The sequence below is a fragment of the Bactrocera dorsalis genome, chromosome 6, assembly GCF_023373825.1.
Source record: "Bactrocera dorsalis isolate Fly_Bdor chromosome 6, ASM2337382v1, whole genome shotgun sequence".
In the NCBI taxonomy this organism is placed as follows: Eukaryota; Metazoa; Arthropoda; class Insecta; order Diptera; family Tephritidae; genus Bactrocera; species Bactrocera dorsalis.
The window spans coordinates 7539879-7567177 of NC_064308.1; the positions used below are offsets into that span (position 1 = coordinate 7539879).

General features: G+C 41.9%; 4 protein-coding genes across 10 annotated transcripts in view; 1 reads left to right on the top strand and 3 right to left on the bottom strand.

Moving 5' to 3' along the window:
* The window catches only part of LOC125779115 (uncharacterized), a 579602-nt gene that overhangs the window by 535224 nt on the left and 17079 nt on the right, over positions 1-27299 (bottom strand). The gene's annotated exons all lie outside the window — the stretch shown is intronic.
* The window catches only part of LOC125779110 (uncharacterized), a 224812-nt gene that overhangs the window by 196723 nt on the left and 790 nt on the right, over positions 1-27299 (bottom strand). The gene's annotated exons all lie outside the window — the stretch shown is intronic.
* Positions 4204-27299, top strand: part of LOC125779150 (zinc finger MYM-type protein 1-like) — a 110215-nt gene continuing 87119 nt past the window's right edge. The window contains exon 1 of the mRNA XM_049459792.1: positions 4204-4330. The gene's annotated coding sequence lies outside the window, so the exon portion shown is untranslated. The remainder of the gene's footprint in view (positions 4331-27299) is intronic.
* Positions 11799-12293, bottom strand: LOC125779262 (uncharacterized). Its single transcript, XM_049459903.1, has one exon. The coding sequence runs from the start codon at positions 12291-12293 to the stop codon at positions 11799-11801; it is 495 nt and encodes a 164-aa protein (XP_049315860.1).

Genomic DNA, 27299 nt, shown 5'->3' on the forward strand with positions numbered 1-27299 from the left:
GAATTACCATCATTTTTATATCTAAGTTTTTGCAGTTCTTTTATAACGACAATCGCATTTAAAACATAAAGCAAGATCTTTTTCAGCTTTTCTGCATTCAGTAGTAGGATGTTTGCCTCCAAATTTCACACATTTCGATAGCTTACCACAGAAGTTTTTTGTATGTCCATAAGCTTGACAGTTTTTGCAATGTGGAATTAATTTAGATATAGGGTGGGGTATAAAATTTTAAATTTAAAGATAGGACGTAAAAGATTGAGTGTAGCGTTTGCTGTATGGCACGTAGTGCCGTCCTGCTGGAACCAAATGTTGTCCAAGTCTTCCTCTTCAATTTGCTTGAAGAAAAATTCGGTTAACATTGCGCGATATTGCTCACCATTTATGGTTGCGGTTCCTTCTTCATTTTCGAAGAAAAATTGGCCGATGATTCCACCAGACCAAAATTCGCACCATACAGTGATTCGTCTGGGTGCATTGGCTTCTCGACGATTACGTGCGGGTTTTCTACTTGTTAACGTAACCATCGAGGTGGAAATGAGCCTTGTCCGAAAAGATGATTTTTCGGTAAAATTGACCATCCTCGGTCAAACGATCTTCTGCTCAAACCGCGAACAGTAGAATAGTGAATAGCGACCCATTTCGTAAATTTTAGACTTCTAACTGAATATTTGTCACTTTCCGAATGCTATTTGACATTTTCAATGCGTTATTATATGTATATTAAAGGGAAGGGGAGGATGGAGTCATGTGTAGAAGTTCACGCAAGTGAGGAAAGTTCTCTGATCGCCATTCACTTGGGAGTGGCCAGAAACGATTCTTTTGCATATGACTTAAGCAGCTCACGACTTCCGGTCTTTGACCAAGTATCCTCTGGGTAGCCTAAGAACATCCGTTTGAAGGCGAGCTAACGTGAGAAGGCGAAACATCCCCTGCATAGGGTTGTGCGCTGGGTTTGGGACCCGCCACGTAAAAAAACACCCCCAATGAAAAGGAACAACAAGCCTCGGATGAGTGACCCCCCTTTTGATGACGACCATGGCAAACGAAATAAGGACTACGAATTGAGGGCATGCACCTGGAATGTCCGGTCCCTTAATTGGGAAGGTGCCGCTGCCCAGCTGGTTGATGTCCTCGTGAAAATAAAGGCTGACATCACCGCCGCCCAAGAAATTCGATGGACAGGACAAGGACAGAGACAAGTAGGTCCTTGTGACATTTACTACAGTGGCCATATAAAGGAGCGCAAGTTTGGTGTTGGATTCGTGGTGGGAGAGAGACTCCGTCGCCGAGTACTAACATTCACTGCGGTGAATGAACGTCTAGCCACAATCCGCATCAAAGCGAGGTTCTTCAACATATCGCTGATTTGCGCTCACGCCCCGACGGAAGAGAAGGACGATGTGATAAAAGATGCCTTTTATGAGTGCTTGGAGCGCACTTATGAGAGATGCCCCCGCCACGATGTCAAAATCGTGCTTGGCGACTTTAACGCCAGGGTGGGCAAAGAAGGTATCTTTGGCACTACGGTCGGTAAATTCAGCCTCCACGACGAAACATCCCCAAATGGGTTGAGGCTGATCGACTTCGCCGGGGCCCGAAATATGGTTATCTGTAGTACTAGATTCCAGCATAAGAAGATACATCAAGCTACCTGGCTGTCTCCGGGTCGAAAAACCACCAACCAGATCGATCATGTTGTGATAGACGGAAGACACGTCTCCAGTGTTTTAGATGTGCGTGCGCTCCGAAGTCCTAACATCGACTCGGACCACTATATTGTTGCAGCCAAAATTCGCACCCGCCTCTGTGCAGCATAAAACGCACGCCAACAAACACGAGGAAGGTTCGACATCGAGAAGCTGCAATCACAACAGACAGCCGAAAGATTTTCTACTCGGCTTGCACTCCTGTTCTCTGAGAGCACTCGTCAACAACTCGGTATAAGGCAACTGTGGGACGGCATTTCAAACTCCTTACGTACAGCTGCAACCGAAACCATTGGTTTTGGGAAAGTGCAAAAGAACAGCTGGTGCGACGAGGAGTGCCTTGTCGCAGCGGAGAGAAAACAGGCTGCCTACCTTGCAACGTTACGATCGACCACAACACGTGCGGGATGGGATAGATACCGAGAGTTGAAGAGGGAAGCGAGACGCATTTGTAGACAGAAAAAGAAAGAGGCCGAAATGCGTGAGTACGAAGAGCTTGATAAGCTGGCCGACAGGGATAATGCTCGAAAATTCTACGAAAAGATGCGGCGGCTTACAGAAGGTTTCAAGACCGGAACATACTCTTGTAGAACCCCCAAAGGTGATCTAGTTACCGATGCGCAGAGCATACTTAAATTATGGAGGGAACACTTCTCCAGCCTGCTGAATGGCAGTGAAAGCACAACACCGGGAGAAGGCGAACCAGATTCCCCAATCGATGACGATGGAGCAGACGTTCCATTACCCGACCATGAAGAAGTTCGAATAGCAATCACCCGCCTGAAGAAGAACAACGCGGCAGGGGCCGATGGATTGCCGGCCGAGCTATTCAAACACGGCGGCGAAGAACTGATAAGGAGCATGCTTCAGCTTCTTTGTAAAATATGGTCGGACGAAAGCATGCCCAACGACTGGAATTTAAGTGTGCTATGCCCAATCCATAAAAAAGGAGACCCCACAATCTGCGCCAACTACCGTGGGATTAGCCTCCTCAACATCGCATATAAGGTTCTGTCGAGCGTACTGTGTGAAAGATTAAAGCCCACCGTCAACGAACTGATTGGACCTTATCAGTGTAGCTTTAGACCTGGCAAATCAACAACCGACCAGATATTCACCATGCGCCAAATCTTGGAAAAGACCCGTGAAAGGAGAATCGACACACACCACCTATTCGTCGATTTCAAAGCTGCTTTCGACAGCACGAAAAGGAGCTGCCTTTATGCCGCGATGTCTGAATTTGATATCCCCGCAAAACTGATACGGCTGTGTAACCTGACGTTGAGCGGCACCAAAAGCTCCGTCAGGATCGGGAAGAACCTCTCCGAGCCGTTCGATACCAAACGGGGTTTCAGACAAGGCGACTCCCTATCGTGCGACTTTTTCAATCTGCTGCTGGAGAAAATAGTTCGAGCTGCAGAACTTAATCGAGCAGGTACAATCTTCTATAAGAGTGTACAGCTGCTGGCGTATGCCGATGATATTGATATCATCGGCCTCAACACCCGCACCGTTAGTTCTGCTTTCTCCAGGCTGGACAAGGAAGCAAAACGAATGGGTCTGGCAGTGAACGAGGGCAAGACGAAATATCTCCTGTCATCAAACAAACAGTCGTCGCACTCGCGACTTGGCACTCACGTCACTGTTGACAGTCATAACTTTGAAGTTGTAGATAATTTCGTCTATCTTGAAACCAGCGTAAACACCACCAACAATGTCAGCCTAGAAATCCAACGCAGGATAACTCTTGCCAACAGGTGCTACTTCGGACTGAGTAGGCAATTGAGAAGCAAAGTCCTCTCTCGACAGACAAAAACCAAACTCTATAAGTCACTCATAATTCCCGTCCTGCTATATGGTGCAGAGGCTTGGACGATGTCAACAGCGGATGAGTCGACGTTGCGAGTTTTCGAGAGAAAAATTCTGCGAAAGATTTATGGTCCTTTGCGCGTTGGCCACGGCGAATATCGCATTCGATGGAACGATGAGCTGTACGAAATATACGACGGCATTGACATAGTTCAGCGAATTAAAAGACAGCGGCTACGCTGGCTGGGTCATGTTGTCCGGATGGATGAAAACACTCCAGCTCTGAAAGTATTCGACGCAGTACCCGCCGGGGGAAGCAGAGGAAGAGGAAAACCTCCACTCCGTTGGAAGGACCAAGTTGAGAAGGACCTGGCTTCGCTTGGAATATCCAATTGGCGCCACGTAGCGAAAAGAAGAAACGACTGGCGCGCGGTTGTTAACTCGGCTATAATCGCGTAAGCGGTGTCTACGCCTATTAAGAAGAAAGGGCTTGATACGCTCACTTGGTATTCTCTTTGTATGTAAAGTGCGCCTGTAATGTACGTATGTATGTTTCTCCAGCCAATGCTGTTCCTCCGCTCCCAGTTGGTTCGACCCGTTGTGTTTGTTGTTTGTATTTTGAGTTTTTTTTTGTGTTGTTTGTATTTTGAGTTTTTTTTTTTTGTGTTGTTTGCTCCCGGTTTGTGTGTTGTTTTTCTTGTTTGTTTGTTGAAACTGTTTGCTCGTTTAATTTTATAAATGCACGTTTGTCTTTTTGTCACCTTTTTTCTCCACTCTCTTCAACTCACATATAAATATGTATAGTATATGTACATGTTTTGCTTTTTTAATACGTTTTTATTAGCTTCACTTGTATGTATGTATGTTTGTTTGTAACTTTTTTAAGTGGTACCTAGAATATTTGAGCGACACTGTAGGAAGGCGATAGTAAGTCTAAGCAGCTCACCAAAAAGATGCGCTTAAAAGTATGCAACATCTATATAAAACTAGTTTTGGTGACATTTAAATAAAAATTGTACAGTAGAACATGCAGTAATTTATCTGCGCTCTCGACTGTTTGCTGCTGGACAAGCTTAGTTGTTGTAGATCTTTGGACGGTATTCGAAAGTTCAAAGTTGACCCCCATGTAACAGAGAAGCTTTAGCAGAAATGATTCGATTAAGAAGTAATAATTCGTAAAGTCGTCAATAGAACTTGGTCGCAAATAATGTAACAATTAGTCAATGAAAGGTTACGAGTAGATATTAATTGCTGCCTAATTATCGATTTACTTAACCAATACTACATGTCATAGTTCATATTTTAACAAATTTGGGGTCATCAAACTAAAAAATTAAAAATAAATATAGTTTGAAAAAACTAAAAAACACGCTTTTAAAGCATATCAAACTAAAAAGTGAAAAATAATTCTATGTATAAACTAACAATAATAATGAAGGAAAAATTCCTGCATTATTGTGAGAAAAGCGGGGGGTGCTTTGTGACATATTTTTCATATATCGAGCATGCTATAGTAACTAACTTTATAAAATATACATTTATGCTATCAATAAAAAACGAAAAGGTTTGTGCATATTAGATCCCTACGCATTTTTATTTACTAAAGTGAAAGTGATTAGTACTTTTGTTTGCAAATTTGGCAGCAAATTATTCATGGTCCTTCGAGCCTTAACGAAAGGCACTTTCGGTTTTTCATAGTCAAATTAAAAACAATAACAATTAACATAATAACAATAATAAATAAATTTGGTGGCAAAAACCAAACGAAGAGCGATAACGATGGTGAAATAGAACTACATCCAGTGCAGTGCTGAAGTGCAGTGGCGAACAAAGCAAAAAATATAAAACAAACAAAAAAAAGCAACAAAGCTAAAAGAGCGCAGTGCCTTAAGATTAAAAAAAAAAATAGTGCAGTAACCCAAATAAAACAAAGAGCAGTGACAGAAAAAAAAACATCATATGTAATTACATAGTTATAATGTGGAGACCAAGACTCTACACTAATTATAATAACTACTCCTAATTTTCATTTGTACTGTACATAATATTTATTCGTACTATACTTCTTAAGTTTGCCATTTTATGTAATTTATCCTAAACCTTAACGAATGTAAGAATGTGAGATCAAAAGCACTAAATTGAAATATAGTTCGTCAGCGACCATTAAAGTGTGAACAACGATTCTCCTAGTACCGCATCACCACCAAATTGGTGTCAGAAGAGTAAAATTTTGATCTTTTTTCTAAACCCCGCGCTTACTCAAAATGGACGAACACCTTCAACCTGTGGAAAGCGAAACCATATCTGGCAGCGATGGAACTCCAGTAGGCCCAGAAGCATTTAGACACTACGGAAGCAGTTGGAGCGCCAATGACATTCAACCTGAAAATCAAAGTCATACGGTACATTTAGAGTCAGCGAGTGAAGCTGCTCGTAAGACGAAGCCAGCGCAGACAGAGGGCACCGAAGTACCGTTTAGGAATTTACATCAGCCGAATATAGTACCGTTTTCACAACAACGAAAAAATGATGCGATCCTGTTTCCAGATCATCAATGTGTACAGTTTGCACCGCTTCACCGGTATACTGCACCTGAAGCACATGCACGTATTCCGATGCCTCGCATAACACCAAACGATATGGATGCATGGTTCACATCGGTGGACTATTGGTTTAAGGCATGCAACATGAACAGCGACGCTCAACGTTATTATCATGTGATGGCTACTTTAGATCCTCTTACGCTACCAACCATTAGCCAAATCAGTAAAAACGCTGAAAATACACAACGCATTACCAACTCAGGCATTGGCATGTATGAGTTTCTCAAGACTGAACTTCTCAAATATTTAGTTATCAACGCAAAATACAGCGATTATTGGAGGAGATGGTACTAGGTGATCAACGACCGAGTCAACTATTTAATGTCATGAGACGAGAGGCAGGAAATTCCTTTTCGGAAGAAACTCTCCGAGCCATGTGGATCCAACGCTTACCGGAATTAATAAGAGCATACGTAATCGCACGCGAAGGTACGATAGATGTCCAAATTGCAGTTGCCGACGCTATTATGGAAACGTTAACCCAGCGTCAAATTTGTTCATCATCGGATCACGCCGCCAGTACATCGTCTCAGACTCAACAAGACACGATTTTTCAACTATCAAATACGATTAACGAATTGCAACGCAAATTTGATAATATGCGCACACGAGAACGCAGTCGCTCACTCACTAGTCGCAGATTTCCTCAACAACATAGTCAATCGAGTGAGCGAAGATCTTCCCCACGCAATACGAAAGAATGTTGGTACCATTAAACTTTCGGAGACTACGCAAACCGATGCCGTAGTCCATGTCTACGTCGACAAAGTACCAACACCCAGCATGAATGACTAGAAGTTTCAGTCAGCGATGCTGACGCCAATCACCTCAACGCAGCGGTAAATCAACTTTTCATCAAAGACCAGTCATCAAACGTAAAATATCTCATAGACACTGGTGCCGTTAAGAGTGTTCTTCGAAACAAAAACAATTTTAATTCTCTTCGCCCAACAAACGTCACGTTATACGCAGCCAACGGTACTCCAATAAAAACTTACGGTTTAGTACGCCAACACGTGGATCTTGGTCTTCGTCGCAAATTCATGTGGAACTTCATGGTTGCAGATGTCAATACATCAATCATTGGCAGTGATTTTATTCGTCACTACGACTTGATCATCGATCTAAAACGCAACAAATTAATCGACAACAAGACAAATCTCGAAGCGCCATGCATTATTCACAAAGGGTTGAATATGCAGATAAAAGCTTTCGACGTACAGTGTCCATTCGCAAAGCTACTCAAGGAATTTAAGGACCTCACAGAAATGAATCTTGATCGAAAACAAGTAAAGACTGAGGTATGTCACGTAATTGAAACTCAAGGTCAACCCGTTACAGCTCGTGCTCGAAAGCTCGACCACAATGAACTTAAAGCCGCACGCACTGAATTCGAATATCTGATGCAAATAGGCGTGTGTTGACGGATGTCTGTTGTAAACTGTGATGTCTCAATGAGCCAAGTTAGACCCATCGTACCGCAAACGATTTGTAAGCAGATTCTACACAATGTTAGAGCCAACGCAACTCTAAAGATGATTTCTCAACATTTTGTTTGGGTAAATATGCGAGAGGACTGCAAAGCATTTGTTCGTGCCTGCATCCGTTGTAGTCGCAGCAAAGTTTTACGCCACATCAAGTCTCCATTACAACGTTTAGAAATGCCAGACCAACGCTTTCAAGTTGTTCACGTTGATATAATTGGACCATTACCTCTTAATCATGGATTTAAATATTGTCTCACACTCATCGATCGCTTTTCGAGATGGCCCGAAGCGATACCTCTTGTCGACATTCAAGCAGAAACAGTATGTAGAGCTTTCTTGAACGAATGGGTTGGACGATACGGCTCACCTCAGAAGATAATCACAGACCAAGGAACTCAATTCGAATCCAAAATGTTTCAAGAGATGTTACTAACATTAGGTACTCAGCGTGAACGTACATCACCGTATCATCCACAAACGAATGGATTAATAGAAAGGTGGCATCGTTCATTTAAAAACGCCATACTAAACACCGGAAAGAATCTTGGGTAGATAATTTAGGACTTACTCTTTTGGGACTACGAAATGCCGATAAGGAAGACTTAAAGGCTTCCGCAGCCGAAATGTTATTCGGAACCACAACACGATTACCTGGCAAGTTTTTTACTACAAAACCAAATATGCAGCCGAACTCAATTTTTGTTGAAAAATTACGACATCATCCTCAAAAAATTCGTCCCGTCGAAACTTCATGGCATTCTCCAAGTACACCATTCGTAAATAAGAATTTATTTCAATCAACACACATATATGTACGCAACGATCGAGTAACTCCTTCTATGACACAACCATACGATGGACCCTACAAAGTTATTTCAAAAAACGACAAAAATTTTACAATCGAAATAAAAGGCAAAAGCATAGTTATTTCAATCGACCGCCTCAAGCCAAGTTACAATATAGCAGATAAAGAACCAGCTGTTAATTCTAACCAAACATCAGACCCCCTATATATATGAAAAATATGTCACAAAGCACCCCCCGCTTTTCTCATAATAATGCAGGAATTTTTCCTTCATTATTATTGTTAGTTTATACAAAGAATTATTTTTCACTTTTTTGTTTGATATGCTTTAAAAGCGTGTTTTTTAGTTTTTTCAAACTATACTTATTTGTTTTTTTGTGTGAGTCACTGCTTTCTTTCTTCTTTTTTTTGTGCGTTATATGTATATTTGGTGGTGATGCGGTACTAGGAGAATCGTTGTTCACACTTTGATGGTCGCTGACGAACTATATTTCAATTTAGTGCTTTTGATCTCACATTCTTACATTCGTTAAGTTTTAGGATAAATTACATAAAATGGCAAACTTAAGAAGTATAGTACGAATAAATATTATGTACAGTACAAATCAAAATTAGAAGTAATTATTATAATTAGTGTAGAGTGGTGATCTCCACATTACCCCCCTTCTAGATTTTTGTGAATTGACTTGCAATACATCTAGAGCAGTGTTTCCCAAAGTGGGCGATAACGCCCCCTTGTGGGCGCAGGAGGTGTCAAGGTGGGCGGTAAGAGACCCAGAAAGAAAATGGGGGCGTTGTGTAGAGGCCTGGGGGGTTATTTGTAATTTTTTTTTTTGTTCTTGTGAACATCAACTAATATGAATTAAAAGATTGCTCAAACTCGGTTCTATATTTCTCTCCGCGTCGTTCATATATCTGTCCTATTTTATTGAATATAGAAAAAAAAGAAAATCAGGTCAATCGGTCGCTCCGTTTCATAACGGGGCATCTCGACAGGATGGAATTTATAGAATACTAACTGTCAAACGTACTGCTATTGCCATTGCCAAATCTGTATGTGCGCATTTGCTATCATAATATAATCATTTGCGCAAAGGTGTAGGGTAGGTAGGTTCGAGCAGATGTAGCGCATGCTTTGAGCTCTTGAAAAATTTATTTTATCACTTGCGAAATGACGTCGGGTAGGTAGCTGATGTAGCGCACGTTTTGAGCTTTTGAACTCCTTAAATATTTTATGTGGAAAATAAAAAAAAGGATCTTTATCCTTTTTTACAAATGTATTTTTGGGGAAAATAAGAAAAGGAGAAAGATCCTTTTTTACAAATGTATTTCTAGGAAAAATGAAAATCCCACAAACCCATCCTCGCCTTTGTGTCTTCTACGAGTATGTCTAAAAACATTTTCGAATGAAGCCTTCAAGACTGCAGGCCTTCAAGACTGCAAGATGTCCTTGGTGTACATTGCGTTATTCATAGACAACATTTAGTTGGTAGAGACTTAAATGAAAAACTATTGCAATCACTGCAATATGTCATCAAAGCAGTCAATAAAATCCGCAACAGCTCTTTGAATGATAGATTATTTCATCAGCTTTGTGTTATCAATGACGAGGATTTCAATAGTTTGCTGTTTCATACTGAAGTTCGTTGGCTATCAAGAAGCAATTGTCTGACTCGATTCTAGAACCTGTTTGACTCTGTTATACTCGTAGTGTTCTTGGAAACTTAAGATACAGAATTTCCAGACAAGCTCATAACATCAAAGAATGATATAGCTTACATGACAGACCTGTATAAATTGTTCAACGACATGAATCTCCAACTGCAAGGCAATAAACAAAATTAAATTAAAACAAAAAACGTCGTTGCTGCTTTCGTAGCCAAACTGCTTCTACACAAAAAAAATCTGGGCAGACGTGAGTTTCACAATTTTCCGAATTTATCAGTATCATGCAGTAACGACGAATTGTTTTCCTACTGCCAACATTTGGAAAACCTCCACATTGACTTCACCGAACGATAACAGGACATTTTGAACTTGGAAATACCAGACTGGGTATTGGATTATTAACTTCGATATTTACGCCTCTAAATCGAATGCTAAATGTTCTGCCATTGTCGTCTGGTGAACGACGCCGATAGAGTGGATATCCATTTTTTTAGTTTGTGTTTCCGAAAGGAAAGCACGTGGATAATGTTTCGTGCATTTATTGTCAGACATACAAACCTAAGAGGGATTGTGGTGTCCGCAAGGTCCATGAACCATATTGGTTTTCATCACTTCGTATAATACTTGTTCTTTCTCTGCCACTCAACAGAGTACATTTAGCATCTAACAGCACCACATATACCTACATTACTCCAAGATAAACTCAATGAAACATCGCAACTGTTGTTTGAAAAGTCGTGCTGTGACATCGTGACGATCGCTTGCTGATTGACTGCGATCCATAATTCAGCACGTATGTCTTGCCTTGCCTTGGACTGCCATACGTTGATGGCAAAAAGAACGCCGACCGGTATTAGGGCGACCTCTTTGCAATTGATTACTTTGTGTGAAACACAGGTAAAGTTTTCACGGAGTATTTAATAATTTTTCTTTTGAATAGCCGAAATAAAAAAGCAAGCGACTGAAATTGAACGTTTCAAATAATTTACTAATCAAAATATTGAAAAACAAAACAAATAAAAAAAAAAGTATGAAAAAAGGTTACTTTTTGGAATTGTCCAATTTTCCGACTTTTCCTCACGAAAAGCATGCGCTTTTTGATATTTCCAAACCAATGCTGTGTCAATATATTAAGGAGTGCGCCCACACTATCTTCTGTCTCATTTACACATTAAATTGTCTTAAATTCATTTTTTAATACTTCACTGATTTTTTATAATTTTCAAACATGCAAACCTTGTCCTGACAATAACTTTATAAGATTAAAACCAACAGCAATGCGTTTAGTATGACCTGTCGCCACGACTTTATTTTTAGCACTAACTTAAATTCGCAAGGAGCGGCAATTATATGCCTGCTTGTGCAGTAGGCACATGTACAAAAACTAATTAGGATTCCGGGAATAGAGCATATGCTAGCGGTGTGCATTACTGCTCATATGTAGCAGTCAGCGTCGCTAACATATGTATGTATATACAGAAAATAAGAAGAAATAACGCTATAATCAGCCGATATTTATCCCATAGGCGTAGCGTATGCAAACTTAGATGGGGGATTATACCCCATACAATATCTCAGTCTTGAACATCCTCCCCGGCTGAACCCTCGCGGTTCCGAATTTCTTAGTGTATTCCGAATAGTCTTACCACCTTTTGTACAGGACGTTGACAGTGTCCGTGATACGACCCATGCGCCAACAGGCGGGTGGCAAATTCTCATTTCAAATAAGTACGACATCTCCCATTTGGAGGTTTGGTTCAGGCCTCATCAACTTGCTACGGGCCTGAAGCGAATTCAGATACTCATTTTGCCAACGTTTCCAAAAATGTTCGAACATTCCTTGCAAGCGCTGCCAATAATGGAGGCGGTTATGCGGTATATCTGGTAGCGGTGGCTCAGGGCAATTGATTGGCCGGCCAATTATGAAATCACCTGGCGTTAAAGCTAGTCCTCCTTCGGGGTCATCATGTAAGGCTACAATTGGTCGTGAATTAAGACAAGCTTCAATCCTTGTCAATAGCGTTAGAAGCTCATGATATCGCAATGACTGTTGGCCCATAATGCGAAGTAAATGCTTCTTGGCCGAGCGGACCGCTGCTTCCCAGATACCACCACCATGATGTGGCGCAGCGGTGGTAATGAACTTCCATTGAGTACCATCATGGTCAATGTGCTGTTTCGCGTATGATACCCATTCCTTCACATCTTCACACATTTGTTTATCAGCGCCTACAAACTGGGTGCCTGTCGCTGAAGAGCTTGGCACAAATACCGCGGCGACTAATAAATCGGTCGTAAACGTCTATGAAGGATCTCGTACTCAAATCCTCAGCAAGTTCTATATGGACTGCCCGTGAGGCCATACAAACGAATATAGCAGCATATGTCTTAGATATTGTAGTTGATCTTCTACTACCATTTTGGATATGGAACGGACCACAATAATCTAGGCCGCTGTTTGAAAAAACCGGAGCTGCAAGTACCCGTTCACGGGGTAACAAAGCCATTTGTTGATTCTGGAGAATTCGTTGATGTCTCCTACACACGGTACACTTCCATATGTACGCCTTCACTTGGAAGCGCGCGTGAATTATTCAAAACCGTCGTCGCAGGGCTAACCGGTGATGTCGATTGTCTAATATGGAATTTGATTTTAGAGCATTAATTTCTCGTCTATATGCCTTACCTTGAGCTTGTTTAACAGTTAGAAGCAGAGCCCATTCGTATTCTTCTGCTGTCACAATATTCGATCGCTTACCCTTGTAACGTGGCAAAAAACTTAATCGCGCTGTTGTATTGAGAACACGACAAAGTAAATTTCTCAACGAGAGGAATTCGGTGACCATTTGCAGAAGTCATTGAACATGATCCTGGCGAGTGGTTATAAGAGTACGTAAAGGTTGACATTCTAGAGTCTGTGCCTGGAGTTGCTCCTCGGTTAGTTCTGACCAGAGAACGGCATCGGCTGAATGAAAAACATTCGTACAACAGCCGAATAATCACACTGTTCGGATCAGCCGATCAAACTTGCATGCGCTCACATTTTCGTTGTTGATTTTAAATACACTCGGGTGTGTGCGATTTTTTGTTTCACTCCGAGTTTGTTCGGCTCGTGTTCAATATAATGATTTCGGACGCTTGCTCATTCGGTTCAACAATCATTGTTTTGAACAAGAACAACACTCAACTCGCAAAAATCAACTCGTATGATTTTACTCATGCGCACAGCAAGCGGCACTTTTTCTGCACAGATGACATGTGAGAAGAACGAAAACAAAAACAAGCTACAACAAGCTGCAGTTCGTGGAACGCATGAGGCTTACATAGAAATTGTTACTGTACATGCACGCTGCCATCGTGTCGTCTTATACTAGTTACTCATAATCGATCAACTCAAATTGAACCGAATGATGCTTTCGTCAACACATGCTCATTTTATTGAACGCTGACTTTTGTTCAGTGAGTTGAATTGAGTGAGAAATTTTGAACCGAAGACTCAAGATCCTCGGAATGATGTGTACGGCAAAATTAGTTGATTTTTACTCATCACTCTGTTTTTTTCAGTGAGTTGGGTTGAATGAAAAAGTTCGCGTATGAGTAAATCAAGAAAATAGTGATTTTTGCAGTTCTCTGGTTCTGACACAACTGGATCGTTTTCGATGCATATATAACGAAAAGGTGTGTCGCCAACATTCTACCTTGGTGTGGGCCTAGATGTATGCAACTCGATTACCAACGAACTGTTTCAAAACTGAAGGTTGTTTATCAATCCAATGTAAAACGATAGTTGAATCACTATAGAGTGTGTAAGGGACGTTGTCTAAACGAGCGCCTTTTGCACATGACGTTCCAAGCGTGGTGTAGTAATCTCTTTCCCAGATGCCACCTTGGTTTTTGTAGTAACAAGTGCCATATTCGAATAATCTTTTTGTGCGCCACTATTCACGTAGATAATCGCAGCATACGCCTTCGAACTAGCGTCACAGAAGCCATGAAGTGTACAAAATGCATGAGGTGACATGCCTAACCAACGCGGTACACGGACTCGCGCTAGTTCTTGAAGACCATTTCGAAATTCGAGCCACTGGTCTTGTAATTCTACAGGTAGTGGAGTGTCCCAGTTAAGATCCTTCCTCCACAGGGTTTGAATGAACATTTTGGCCAGAACTACAGCTGGCGCTAGTATACCAATCGGGTCATACAGCTTTGCAACGTCACTTAAGATACTACGCTTTGTTGGTAGTGTATGTGAGTCTTCAATTGCCACCTTAAAAAGAGCTCATCGCTCAACGGATTCCAATGTAAGCCTAACACAGTGGCGTTGGAATCGCATAGTTCAATTTCTGCTTCAGATTTCTCTGTTTCGGCGATAGCATGAAGAGCCTTGGCGCAGTTCGAATTCCATTTGCCAAGAATGAACTGACCTTGACGAAGGATCATATCGACATCATGAGTACAACTAACAGCTTCCAACAAAGAGTCAAAACTTTCCAAATATTCGTCGACGTAAAATCCATCAAGGATACTGTTCCTTGCCGTAGAAGCCCGCCTTTCGTCCTCCACAATGTTGTAGTTATCTACAGCACATTGGCGTAAGGAGCGAATCGCATTGTATGGACTGCTTGTCATTCCATACGTTACTGTAGCCACTCGAAGCTACGTAGTGGTTCGACTGGAGATTCCCGTCACAAGATGAGTTGCCATTTACGATGCAAGGGATTGATCTCAACCTGTCGAAACATTTTGTTGACATCGGCTGTTTTAGCTATTCAATAACATCGAAACCGATGAAGAATATCAATTAAAGTGTCTTGGAGATGTGGTCCCGAAAACTGAGTGTCGTTCAATAACACTCCGCTTGTGGTTTTGCAGGACGCGTTGAATACCACACGAAGTTTACCTGTTACCGCATGATGGGGTATGTAATAGCATTGCGTCGGGTCGAAGCAATCGTCCTTCACGGAATTCATGTGACCGAGTGCTATGCACTCTTGGATAAATGTGATGTATTTGTTGCGAAGCTCAGGGTCGCCACCTAATTTTCGTTCAAGATGAAAAAACTGACGGCGCGCTACTTGATATGAATCTCCTAACATTGGAGCATTCGGAAGAAACGGGATTTGTACACTATAGCGTCCACTCGCTGTGCGACGTACAGTGTCGATGAAAATCCGTTCACAAGAGTCTACCGAGAGTTCGTCGACAGAACCATTGTCCTCAACCTGTCAGAACCTTTGCAGAAGTTTATCCAGTTGCTGATCGCCTATACATTTACTGACAGTTAGAGTATGCGTCAAATGATTTGGAGTGTTGACCATCGCAGTGCCAAACACAACTCAACTGAGGCGTGTGCAGAGCGCGCACGGTTCGTCATGGGGTCCCGCAGCAATCCCATCGCAATTAAAGCGGGCCAAATATCTGCGCCAATAAGTAGATCAATTTTGGCTTGAGTACCAAATGTTGGATCGGCAAGCTGAAGTCCAGAAAGGTGATCCTAGGCGGAGTAGTCGACCTTGCATATTGGTGTCATTGTCGTAATCGTTGGTAGGATGTAGACTTCAAATTGCATCGGGAAAGTCTCGTCAATGAGGGATCTCAATCGCACAGTTGTGGAACCTTTTGTGTAAGTGGGTGCATTGGCGCCTATACCTTCTACTCGGATCTGCCCCGTAGTTCTACGAAGATTCAGAATTTTAAACATGGATTCACTGAGAAAGCTCACCTGAGATCCGATGTCGCATAATGCACGGCATTCATAAGGCCTCCCATGGCAATCCGAAAGGAGTACCTTAGTCGTCGCAAGTAAAATGGTCCGGTCATCTTGCGCAACTAATGACTGGACCTCATCTAACTGTTATTGCTGGCGGGAATACACTTGCGGTCCGGTAGAAGTGTGGTTCGCCGCAGCACCTGAGTTAATTGTTGATGCAGAGCTTGGCCTTGTTGCCGAAGCTGCTGATGATGGTGATACACTCGTATCCGCTATATTTTTCACAGGTCTTGTACCTGTACATCGGCAGAGTGGCGTGTTATGGCCTTGCTGGCAAAACGAACATGCATCAAAAGTACACTGGCGGACGGTAAGTCCTGATTGTAGACAATTGAAACATACTGCTAAACGCCTTACACGTTCCCAGCGTTCAGGGACTTGCATGTTTCGAAACTGACGACACCTTATTAGACGATGATTATCTGAGCACTGGGGGCAACCAACGTTGGCGGGGGTTGCGTTTGTATATTGAGTACTATTCGAGGCGCCCACATGCGCCTTGACTGTACGAGGGGTGACACGCCTAATCAACGGTTGTGTGCTACTGGTTTGTGGTGTAGCGGTAATGTTGTTGGCACGTCGTTCAAGAAATAGCAGCAAATCTTCCAACTTCGGTATGCTCACAATTGTGAGGCTCATTCCGCATTCATTCCGCGTTGCTGTTGGTAACTTCGGCAAAAGTACAAAAACTGCTATCGCATCCAAGTGGTGTACTGGAATGTCCATAACGGCAAGTGCACGAAATGAATTGCGCCCACAATCAACGATCGATCGCAGCGTATTCGTAGCCTCTACTTGGTTGTTCGGTAGATCAAGAAATATCTGCACGTGTGTTTCTGCCAGTAGGCGAGGATTATCATAACGGCGTTTTAGCTCGGACCACACCTCGTGGTAGCCGCCGGTATATAATCCTCCAATCACACTTTCACACTTTCTTGATCGACACACTGGCGTAGCTTACCCAATTTATATGCAGGATCCAGGTCAGTTCGATTATGAACCATCGGTTCAAAGAGGTCCTTAAATGCCAACCAACTCGTTGGTTTTCCGTCAAATCGTGGAATTGATACCGGATCTTGTCGCATGTCTGGCACGTGATTTATTGCCGATGACGCAACCTGAACGGCAGCCTGGGGGTTTAAACGGCGTTGCAACGTGACACACACAACGTGGTGTACAACGATTCAGTTGTCGCAAACAACTCTTCGTGAGATGCAATTTCATCTTCCTTCGCCTTGCTGACTAGATCAAAGTGGTGATGTATAAACCGATCAAAGTGTTGATTTACTCGGCTGAGTAAAACCTCACACTCCATGTGTATAAGATTAAAACGAACAGAAATGTGTTTAGTATGACCTGTCGTCACGACTTTATTTTAAGCACTAACTTAAATCCGCAAGGATCGGCAATTATATGCCTGCTTGCCTAATTAGGATTCCGAGAATAGAGCATATGCTAGCGGTGTGCATATGTACACTACTTTTGTTATTGTGCATGGAATGTGGCTAAATGAGCCTTAGTCGCCTGCCCCACACCACACCTACACCCATCACTAACACGCACACTCACCACACTCACCTCGACATCACCACACTTCACATCAACACCACCCACACGCGCGAGCGCAGGATCCACACACTAAAACACACACCACATCACTCCATGGAAAAAGGGTCCGCTTTCACACAAGCCAGTATCGATTCGTCCATTACCGAAAGCACGTCGCCTTTTCGCCACACGCCGCTAATTATCGATCTCCATAATTTGCGTCTATAATTTGTGAATGCAACAATTTTAATAATTTTTTATCAAACAATAATTTGTGAATGCAACAATTTTAATAATTTTTTATCAAACAATAATTTGTGAATACAACAATTTTAATAATTTTTTATCAACACAATTGTGAAATTAACGTGTCCGGAACCCCCTCTATACGGCCTTTAGAAGGCGAATTTTTATTGTAAAATAAAAGCGTTTATACGAGTTAAAAGTGAAATCAGAGGTTTTATTTTTAAAACACGCAATTTGGCACAAGTGGTAAGTCCAGCGGGCACTGAACCCAACAGAATGAAAATTGTGTAAAATATAAAATGCTTATTTTAAGCAAATAACTAAATAATTATTGAAAAATAAATATGTAGAAACAATGTTATGAAGTATAAGTGCATAAAAAGTGCATAATATGAAATACATAATTACTAGAAATCGAGAAATTGCAAGATACAATTTGCAAAATTTTCAACTTTAAATGCAAATATCTCGAAAAATATAAGTTTGCGGCGGCAAACTGGAGCAGCAGCAGCTCTATCCATCCATATCACTTTTAACCCTGAAATCATGGGATGGTATACTAAAGCCGACCCCTAAATTTTGGCTTATTTACAACCACTTTCCTATTTTATGAATAAATGGATTTTAACTAAGGTTTGATATGGAATTAATGTTATTTTTGCACTATTTAAAATAAAATAAATGATTACAAACGAATTAGTGTAGTGTTATAAAAAAGTATTAAAAACACTGTGGAACATTTTTGGTATTATTGTCTGGGGGTGAGAAATTCCAAGTCAGGGTGATGGTACTAGGTCAGTATAGTAAAACCCTCAAAGGGTTGGCGTTCGTATGGGTCAGTATTTTTTATGACCTTTAAAATTTTTTCCTTATCTTGATGTTTTTTCGCTTAGTTGTAACATTTTGGCAAAAACGTAGTTCAACATAACTCGCGAACCACTTGTCCGATTTTGATGAAACAAATGTAAAAAAATTAAGAATTAGATTCTGGGTTGTCAAAAACCCAGCGCCTTCGGACGCGCTACAAAAAAAAATTACCCTCGGTCGGACCAACACCTGGGCGTGCTCTGCTCTTTTGCGTTGAACCCCGTTTTACGTTGACGGCCTTCGGCTGCTCTTCAAAACAATAACCCTCAGTCGGACCAACACCTGGGCGTGCTCAGTTTTTTTGCGTTGAATTCCGTTTTGCGTTGCCGGCCTTTGGCCGCGCTTCAAAATAAATACCCCCGGTCGGACCAACACTTGGGCGTGCTCAGTTCTTTTGCATTGGCGGCCTTCGGCCGCGCTTCAAAAAAATAACCGTTGGTCGAACCAACACCTGCGCTTGCTCAGTTTTTTTGCGTTGAGCTCCTTTTTGCCAGATCCAATACTGGGATATATCAAGATAATGAGAATTCTGAAAAATTTTACATTACTCATCACACGATGAGTTTAGTTATGACGTCATAATCTTTCCTTTTTCTTATTTTTATTCCATTACAATATATGGTAACACTAATTTTTTGCTTATTTACAACCACTTTCTTATTTTATGAATAAATGGATTTCACCTAAAGTTTGATATGGAATTATTGTTACTTTTGCACTATTTAATAAAAAACAAAAAAAAAAAACGGTAACTTCGGTTGCACCGAAGCTAAATACCCTTCAATTCCCACGACAGCCGGTTCTACGCACCGGAATTGACTCGGATTTTATCCGACCAAGGGCTGTTTTTTCGGCGATCTAACCCCGTTTGGATCGGTGAGTACTAATTTGTGTTTGTCGTCATTGGAGCAACGCCTTGCAGCAGGGTTGCTCCGTATCCTCTTGACTCGTGCTGGCATTGAGTCCAACCCGGGCCCGGAGGAATTTTTCTGCTGCGTCTGCGCAAAAAGCTCCATCCAAACTTCACCTCGGTCAGGTGTAATACATGCAATGGATGGAGCCATCTTAAGACCTGCTCAGGCCTTAAGACCCACAGGGAGTGGACCACGCGTTACGGGGCCCCACGTTGCCTGCGCAATACTACGATACAAGCTTCTACGGCTGTGCAATGTGCACATAGTTCGCGCCGCCACTCGACCAGAGTGACCAACTGAGGATCTCTACGGTCAGGAGCTAAAACAGGCAACATAGCTCCCACTCTGACTTGTACCCCCCCAACCTTCATCCCGCTCCAATCCTCGTGCGAGAACCAATCAGCAACTTTTGGTTCCTCGCACAGTCTGTTCCGTGTGTCAGACCGTCATACGTCGGAATGTCACATCAGTTAAGTGCAATTCCTGCGCTGGCTGGTGTCACTTCCCGACGTGTTCCGGCCCAGGGCGACAACCGCCCCTGCGGGTTCTACAGCTGCAACAAACACCACCAACACGTCACTCCCTCACCCCCAGGATCACCCACGGACACCCGCGACAAACCAGACTTCTTCAACTCAACTGCAATGGACTCCAGAGTAAGATCGAAGAGATAGTTGCACTTATGAATCGGGAACGTGTATCGATAGCTGCGGTCCAAGAAACCAAGTTAAACAGCCGCTCAGATCTTCTGAGTTGTGCAGGTTTCAACGGTATACGTAAAGATCGCGAGCGAGATAGTGGTGGTGGCCTAGCTTTCATATTGCACAACACCGTGCAGTATCGTCTAATCGAAGAAGTCATCGACCCCAGGGATACTACCCTAGAATGTCAGGGCATAGCTATCCGGTCAGGCGGTGTCGAGCTCGAAATATTTAATATATACATCCCCCCAGTTACATGTTGCTTTACAGCAGTGTTTTCCAAAGTGGACGATAACGCCACATTGTGGGCGCTGCAGGTGTCAAGGGGGGCGTAAGAGACCCAGAAAGAAAATGGAGGCGTTGTGTAGAAAGAGGCGTGGAGATGAGAAAATATGTGAAGAACTATTATTTGCTAGAAATTTAGAGACCGATACAAAAGGCGAAACCATATTCAATATATTGGAAAAGTTTTGCGATGAGGAAGAGATTCCTTTGAAAAATATTATTTCAATTGCTACGGATGGCGCTCCGGCTATGATAGGGTGCCATAAAGGCTTAATAGCGCACTTAAAAAATAAAATTCCAGATGTCCTTGGCGTACATTGCGTTATTCATAGTTTGTCTATGCTAGTAAGTTGCTAGAAACTTAAGTGAAAAACTATTTCAATCACTGCAATATGTCATCAAAGCAGTCAATAAAATCCCCAACAGCTCTTTGAATGATAGATTAGTTCTTGGAAACTAAAGATATCAGACTGGGTGTTGGATCCGTTTTCAAATGTCAACACAGCAATGTCACCTCAGCTGGAAGAAGAACTTATAGAATTGACAACAAACGAGGAAATAAAAATCAAGTTCAAAAATGGTTCCAAGAATTTTGGCTACAAAAACCGATTTCGCAATTGTACCCTGGATTGTAGTCATTCCTTCAACGATTCTTGATAGCATTCTTATCGTCATATTTATGTGAACGTGGATTTAGTGCTGTGACAACATTGCTTACTAAAAATAGAAATCGTTTGCTTGTTCCGAACGTGGCGACTTGCGACTGTTCTTGAGTAAATAGGAACCTGATATTAACAAACTTATTAAAGAGCACCAGATTCATTCTTCACATTAGTTTTAATATATGGATCGATTACTTTAGTTTAATTTTTAATAAAAGATTCTCTGTTTTAATACTTTAAAGTTGTGTTTCAATAATCATTCTTATTGGCAGGTGGAGCCCGTAAGAGTTAACTTGAAACCTAAGCGTCGTTGTATGTTACCTACTGCGCTCAGGTTTCAAGTTGCTGGTTATAGTAAAAGTTTCGTTTAGAATTCTCCGTTAATATACATATATAGCTCACAATAATTAGTTTGAAGGTATAGTGGTTTTCAAATAGTTGAAAAAATGGGGGGCGCTAAAAACATATTTATTCTCAAAGTGGGCGGTAGACAAAATAAGTTTGGGAACCACTGCTCTACAGGATATCACCCGATTATAGGCGACTTTAACGCGCACCACGATCTTTGGCATTCCTGCCTGTCAAATGATCGTAGGGGGATGGAGCTGGCGGAACAGATTGACGACTCGACATTCTGCACAATGAATGACGAAGCCCCCACCAGAGTTATGGGTACCTGTATTAGCTCGCCTGATATTACCATTGCTAGTGGTGGTCTGATAAATAGCATAACCTGGCGACCTATGCTAACTCTCGCATCAGATTATCTGCCCATAATTATCTCGATCGAGAAGCCTCCTGATTTCCTTTCTGTGGACAACCGTACCTTCATTAACTTTAAAAAAGCTAATTGGGTCGGCTTCACAGAATTTACCGAGAGCACCTTCAACGCTCTACCCATTCCTTCGGACGTATGCGTTGGCGAGCGTCAATTCCGCAAGGTGATCACAGCAGCTATCGCTCGCTTCATCCCGGCTGGAAGAATAGCGGAAATCCGACCCAATTTCCCAGCCGAAGCAGCTGTTCTACCTAACGAGCGCGACACCATACGCCATGCCGATCCCGGGGATCCCCGAATAAGGGATCTCAATTTCTCATAAGCGGACGAAATGGATAGAGCATCTGAAGTCCTGCAACCACTCCACCGGTGTGAGTAAGCTTTGGGCTACTGTCAAAGCTTTGTCTAATTCGAAGAGAGTGCGCGAGCTATTTTAGCCGGCAGTTTACACTGCACCCTCCGGTAGACAAAGCCACACGAAGTGTAAACCGACTGCTGCGCAAAATGCCAAACAACTGCGCGCCACTTACTTTCACCGATGAGGAGGTTCAGGGTGTCATCAACAAAGCAAAATCTTCCAAATAGGTACATTGGCCCTGATGGAATAAACATGCTAATGTTAAAGCATCTAGGCTCGACGGGAGCAAAATATCTCACCAAGGTCCTCAACCTGTCGCTGACCACTCTTCAAATACCCGATGTGTGGAAAGTCGGAAGAGTGGTCCCACTACTGAAACCTGGAAAACCCGTCAACAAAGTGCCCAGTCCAGTAGTGAAGACACTTGAGGCCTTGTTACTCCCGACCTTCACTCACCACATGAGCCTAACCAGCCACCAGCCTGGATTCCGCAAAGTGCACAGCACCACCACAGCACTTAGCGTCATAAACGCTCAGATAGTTTGTGGCATCAACCAGAAACCACCCAGCGAAAGAACGATCCACGTAGCGTTGGACCTGTCAAAAGCTTTTGACACGGTCAACCACACATCGCTACTGCAGGACATCGAAAAAACCACTCTCCCTCCAGGGCTAAAGAGGTGGACCATGAACTATCTGAACGGTCGTCAGTCATCCGTACTATTTCGAGGTGAAACATCTAAACTGAGAAGAATTAAACAGGGGGTTCCGCAGGGTGGTGTCCTCTCCCCGTTACTGTTTAACTTTTATATCTCGAAACTTCCTCAGACACCAGAGGGGGTTTCCATAACCTCGTACGCAGATGACTACACGACATTGACGTCGGGCAATGGAATCGATGGCATGTGTTCGAAAGTAAACAGCTACCTCTCCGACCTTTCTCGTTTCCTCACTGCACGAAACCTCCAACTTTCACCCACCAAATCCACAGCGACCATATTTACAAACTGGACGAAGGAGTATAGACTTGAACTTAATATTGCAGTCGATTGCGTCAAAATTCCGACTGTCAATAACCCTAAGATTTTAGGCGTAACCCTCGATAGTCTATGCTCCTTCTCTCCCCATACGACCGCGATCATTGACAAGGTATAAAGCCGCAACAAAATCCTCAAGTCGCTAGACGGCAGCACATGGGGAAAAGACAAAGAAACGTTGCTGGCAACTTACAAGGCAATCGGCCGGCCGGTCCTAAACTACGCAGCACCAATATGGTCGCCTGGATGCAGTGGTACGCAGATGAGGAAACTTCAGACCTGTCAGAATACAGCACTCCGGACCACGACGGGATGCCTCTTGATGTCTCCCATTGAACACCTCCACAGTGAGACGCGCATGCTACCTATAAAGGAGCATAATCAACTCCTCTCCAGGCAGTTTCTGCTGGATTGTTTCCGTATGAATCACCCTTGCAGCCACCTGCTTGGAGCGGAACCGCCTCCCAGGAGCATCAAGAGGTCATTCCTCGACTAGGTCGACGAAGGTTAAACTCCTACTTATCCACCCGACCGACCCCGTCGAAACAGCACGTTTCTTGGGCCTACTGTTAGATGACCTCGACGACAACACAAACAACCCTTACCATCCAAACGGGGATTAGCAAACCGTTAACAACAACAACAACAACCCTTCACAGGAGCATTTCTGTTAGTAACTATCTGCTTAGTTTGTATGGCAGCTACTTATATGCTATAGTAATTCGATCTGAACAATTTCTTCGGAAATTAGGGCAAACTTTAGTATACCATACTTATAGTTTTCGAGATACTTGCATTTAAAGTTGAAAATTTTGCAAATTTTATCTTGCAATTTCTCGATTTCTAGTAATTATTTATTTCATATTATACACTTTTTATGCACTTATACTTCATTGCATTGTTTCTACATATTTTTTAGTAATTATTTAGTTATTTGCTTAAAATAAGCATTTTATATTTTACACAATTTTCATTCCATGCACAATAACAAAAGTATTCCTTGTTTACAGATATTAAGTGTTGCCATAATTACACATTTATCAAATGAACAAGAATGGATATAAAAACTCAAACGCAGAAAACAAATACCATCTGAAATAAATTTTCCATTGTAATAAAAAAAGTTTTAAGGCTTATAAGTATGTTTAATCTAATAATTTAATAAAAGGATCATAATGATTATTTGCAATACAACAAAGGTAAAACAGGGTAAACATTAATCCATTCGCGTCCCACTACTTTCTGCATTGGCGGCCTTCGGCCGCGCTTCGAAAAAAATAACCCTGGCCGATCCAACACCGGGGTATGTCAGGTTTTTTTGAGTAAAAGTCCTTTTTGCGTTGGCGACCGTCGGCCGCGCTTCAAAAAAAATAACCCTGGCCGACCCAACACCGGGGTGTGTGAGGTTTTTTTTGAGTAAAAGTCCTTTTTGGCGTTGGCGGCCTGCCTGATCAAAAATCATGATGTATGAAGAAAAGGGGCAATGATTTATGTATTTGGGGTATAATCTTATTTTTTATTCATTTTGATTCATTTTTATTCGTTTGATAAATGTGTAATTTTGGCAACACTTATTATCTGTCAACACGGAATACTTTTGTTATTGTGCATGGAATGAAAATTGTGTAAAATATAAAATGCTTATTTTAAATATTTTTTTTTTATTTATTTATTTATTCACGCCAATCGGCTTTGTACAGAAAAGTGTAACAAAAATAAAAAAAATAAAATAAAACAGAAGGCATACCCATGACTAGGCAAATCACACATTAATGATACTGTATTGATACATTATTAACTAATTCCTTAACCCTAGAGACGTAGCTCGCATATGTACAACCAAACATATTAATATTTTCATAGTGTCTACTTACTAAGTCTACAACCCTGCTCCTCGGTCCACCCCCCACGTAGTTCTTCGATGAGTTAACTGTTTTTAACAGTCTGTGCGACCTCAAACCAGGCATACGGCCTACAATGCCGAATTGTTCCAATATTTCCGGGGAGTCGATTAACCCATTTAGTGATTTAAAAACAAACAAGAGATCTGATACTTGTCTCCGACTCATCAGGTTACATATCCCAAATTGACCACGAACCTCCTCCGAGCCTCCGACCCATCCTTTACGTCCCAGGAAGTACGCGACATATTTACAGAGTTTCTTCTGCACTCTCTCCACTTTGTCAATGAGGCAGTCGGTATGGGGAGACCAAACCACTGAACAGTACTCCAACATCGGACGCACCAAGGTCGTGTACAGCCTTACGAAAGTATCAGCATTCCTGAAGTCATCACCACATCTGAAAATGAACCCGAGTGTCCTGTACGCCTGTGAAGTAATTTTGTCAATGTGCTTGGTGAAATTTAGTGCGTTATCGATCATGACACCAAGATCTTTTACAACTGTGACTTCTTCTAGCTGATGATCAGAAATACATTAACTGCTGTACGACGACTCAAGGACCGTGACAAGAACATCACCACGCACTTGTTTAAATTCAAACTTAATTTATTTTCATCGCACCACTCCTCAAGTCTATCGAGGTCTTGCTGTAATGCGCTAATATCATCCACAGTGCTTATCTTTCTGAATATCTTGAGGTCATCAGCATAAAGTAGAAAGTCCGACGACATTTTGGCCCCAATGTCGTTTACAAATATGCTAAACGGCACTGGCCCCAGATGGGAACCCTGTGGAACCCCGGAAGACACTTTAAACTCGGACGACACATAGCCATTGACTCGCACCTGCAGGGATCTCCCAGTTAAGTACGAGTTGAACCAGCTCAATACGTTTCCTGCCACTCCGTAGCGATCCATCTTTTCTATTAAGAGCTTATGATCCACCATGTCGAAGGCTTTGCTGAAGTCCGTGTAGATAGTGTGAACTGTTTCACCCTTGTCCAACGCTCGCAGTACGTAGTCGACATACAGGTAGCCGTAGACCTGCCGCCAAAGAATCCATGTTGCTTGGTCTGAGATCGTATTCTTGAAGGCGAAATTCACCTGCGGCAAAACTAGTTACTCAAACAACTTAGCCATTGCTGGCTGTATGCATATTGGCCTGTAGTTGGACACCTCAGATCTCGACCCTGCCTTGTAAATTGGGCAAATATACGAGCGTTTCCACGCCGACCAGTGATTTACTAAAGATGTGGGTTATTGGTTCGGCCAGTCCGACTGCACAGCTCTTCAGTAATATGTTTGGTATTCCATCTGGTCCGGCCCCCTTCTTTCCATCTAGTTTGCCAAGTTGCAATTTTATGTACAATTTAATAAATAAAACAGCTTTAATATGAACTGTCAAACGACGAAGAAAATAAGCACAAAAGGAAGATAGTAATAACCCAACGAATCAAAATGGTAGGTCTTATATACTGCGGCGCTTGTTTCAATGTAATATATTATACTGAAAATATAATGAAAATTTGAAAAAAAAAAGATCGCGCGATGAAAACCCAATTTTATTATTTAGGGGGTCTTGTATAAATAGTTGGTTGGGTTATCTTGGTACTTCAACTACTTGTATGCATTATTACCGATGCATATACAATTTTTAATTTTCAGTGTTTTTATTATTTAAATAAAGTGCATTTCCACTTTAATTCATTGAAATAATAAAAATAACCTTTGCGCAAAACCTCTTCAAAATGAGATACTAAACTAAACATTCCCTGAATATTATTTTTTATCTTTATTTATCAATTAAGATAAGATACAAAAACCATTTGTACCATTTTCTTTAATCAGAAACATTTTTAATGGTTTTTTTAAAACAAAATATGTGGCAACACTGGTATTTGTCATGAAATGTAAAGAAAAACAAAACAAAACAAAATAAGAGTTAATTGCATGTAAAATTGTGGAACTTTAACGTGAAATATCTCGAAAACTATGAGTCTGAGGACGGTATATGTGTATATATTTCTTAATCCTGGGGACCTCCTCTATCCATCCGTACCATTAAATCGCGGCGCCGAAAGAATCGTAATCGTGCCTGAACCTTTACCCCCATTTTAACCCCCGAAGCCCGGGGATGCTATTCTAAATCGCA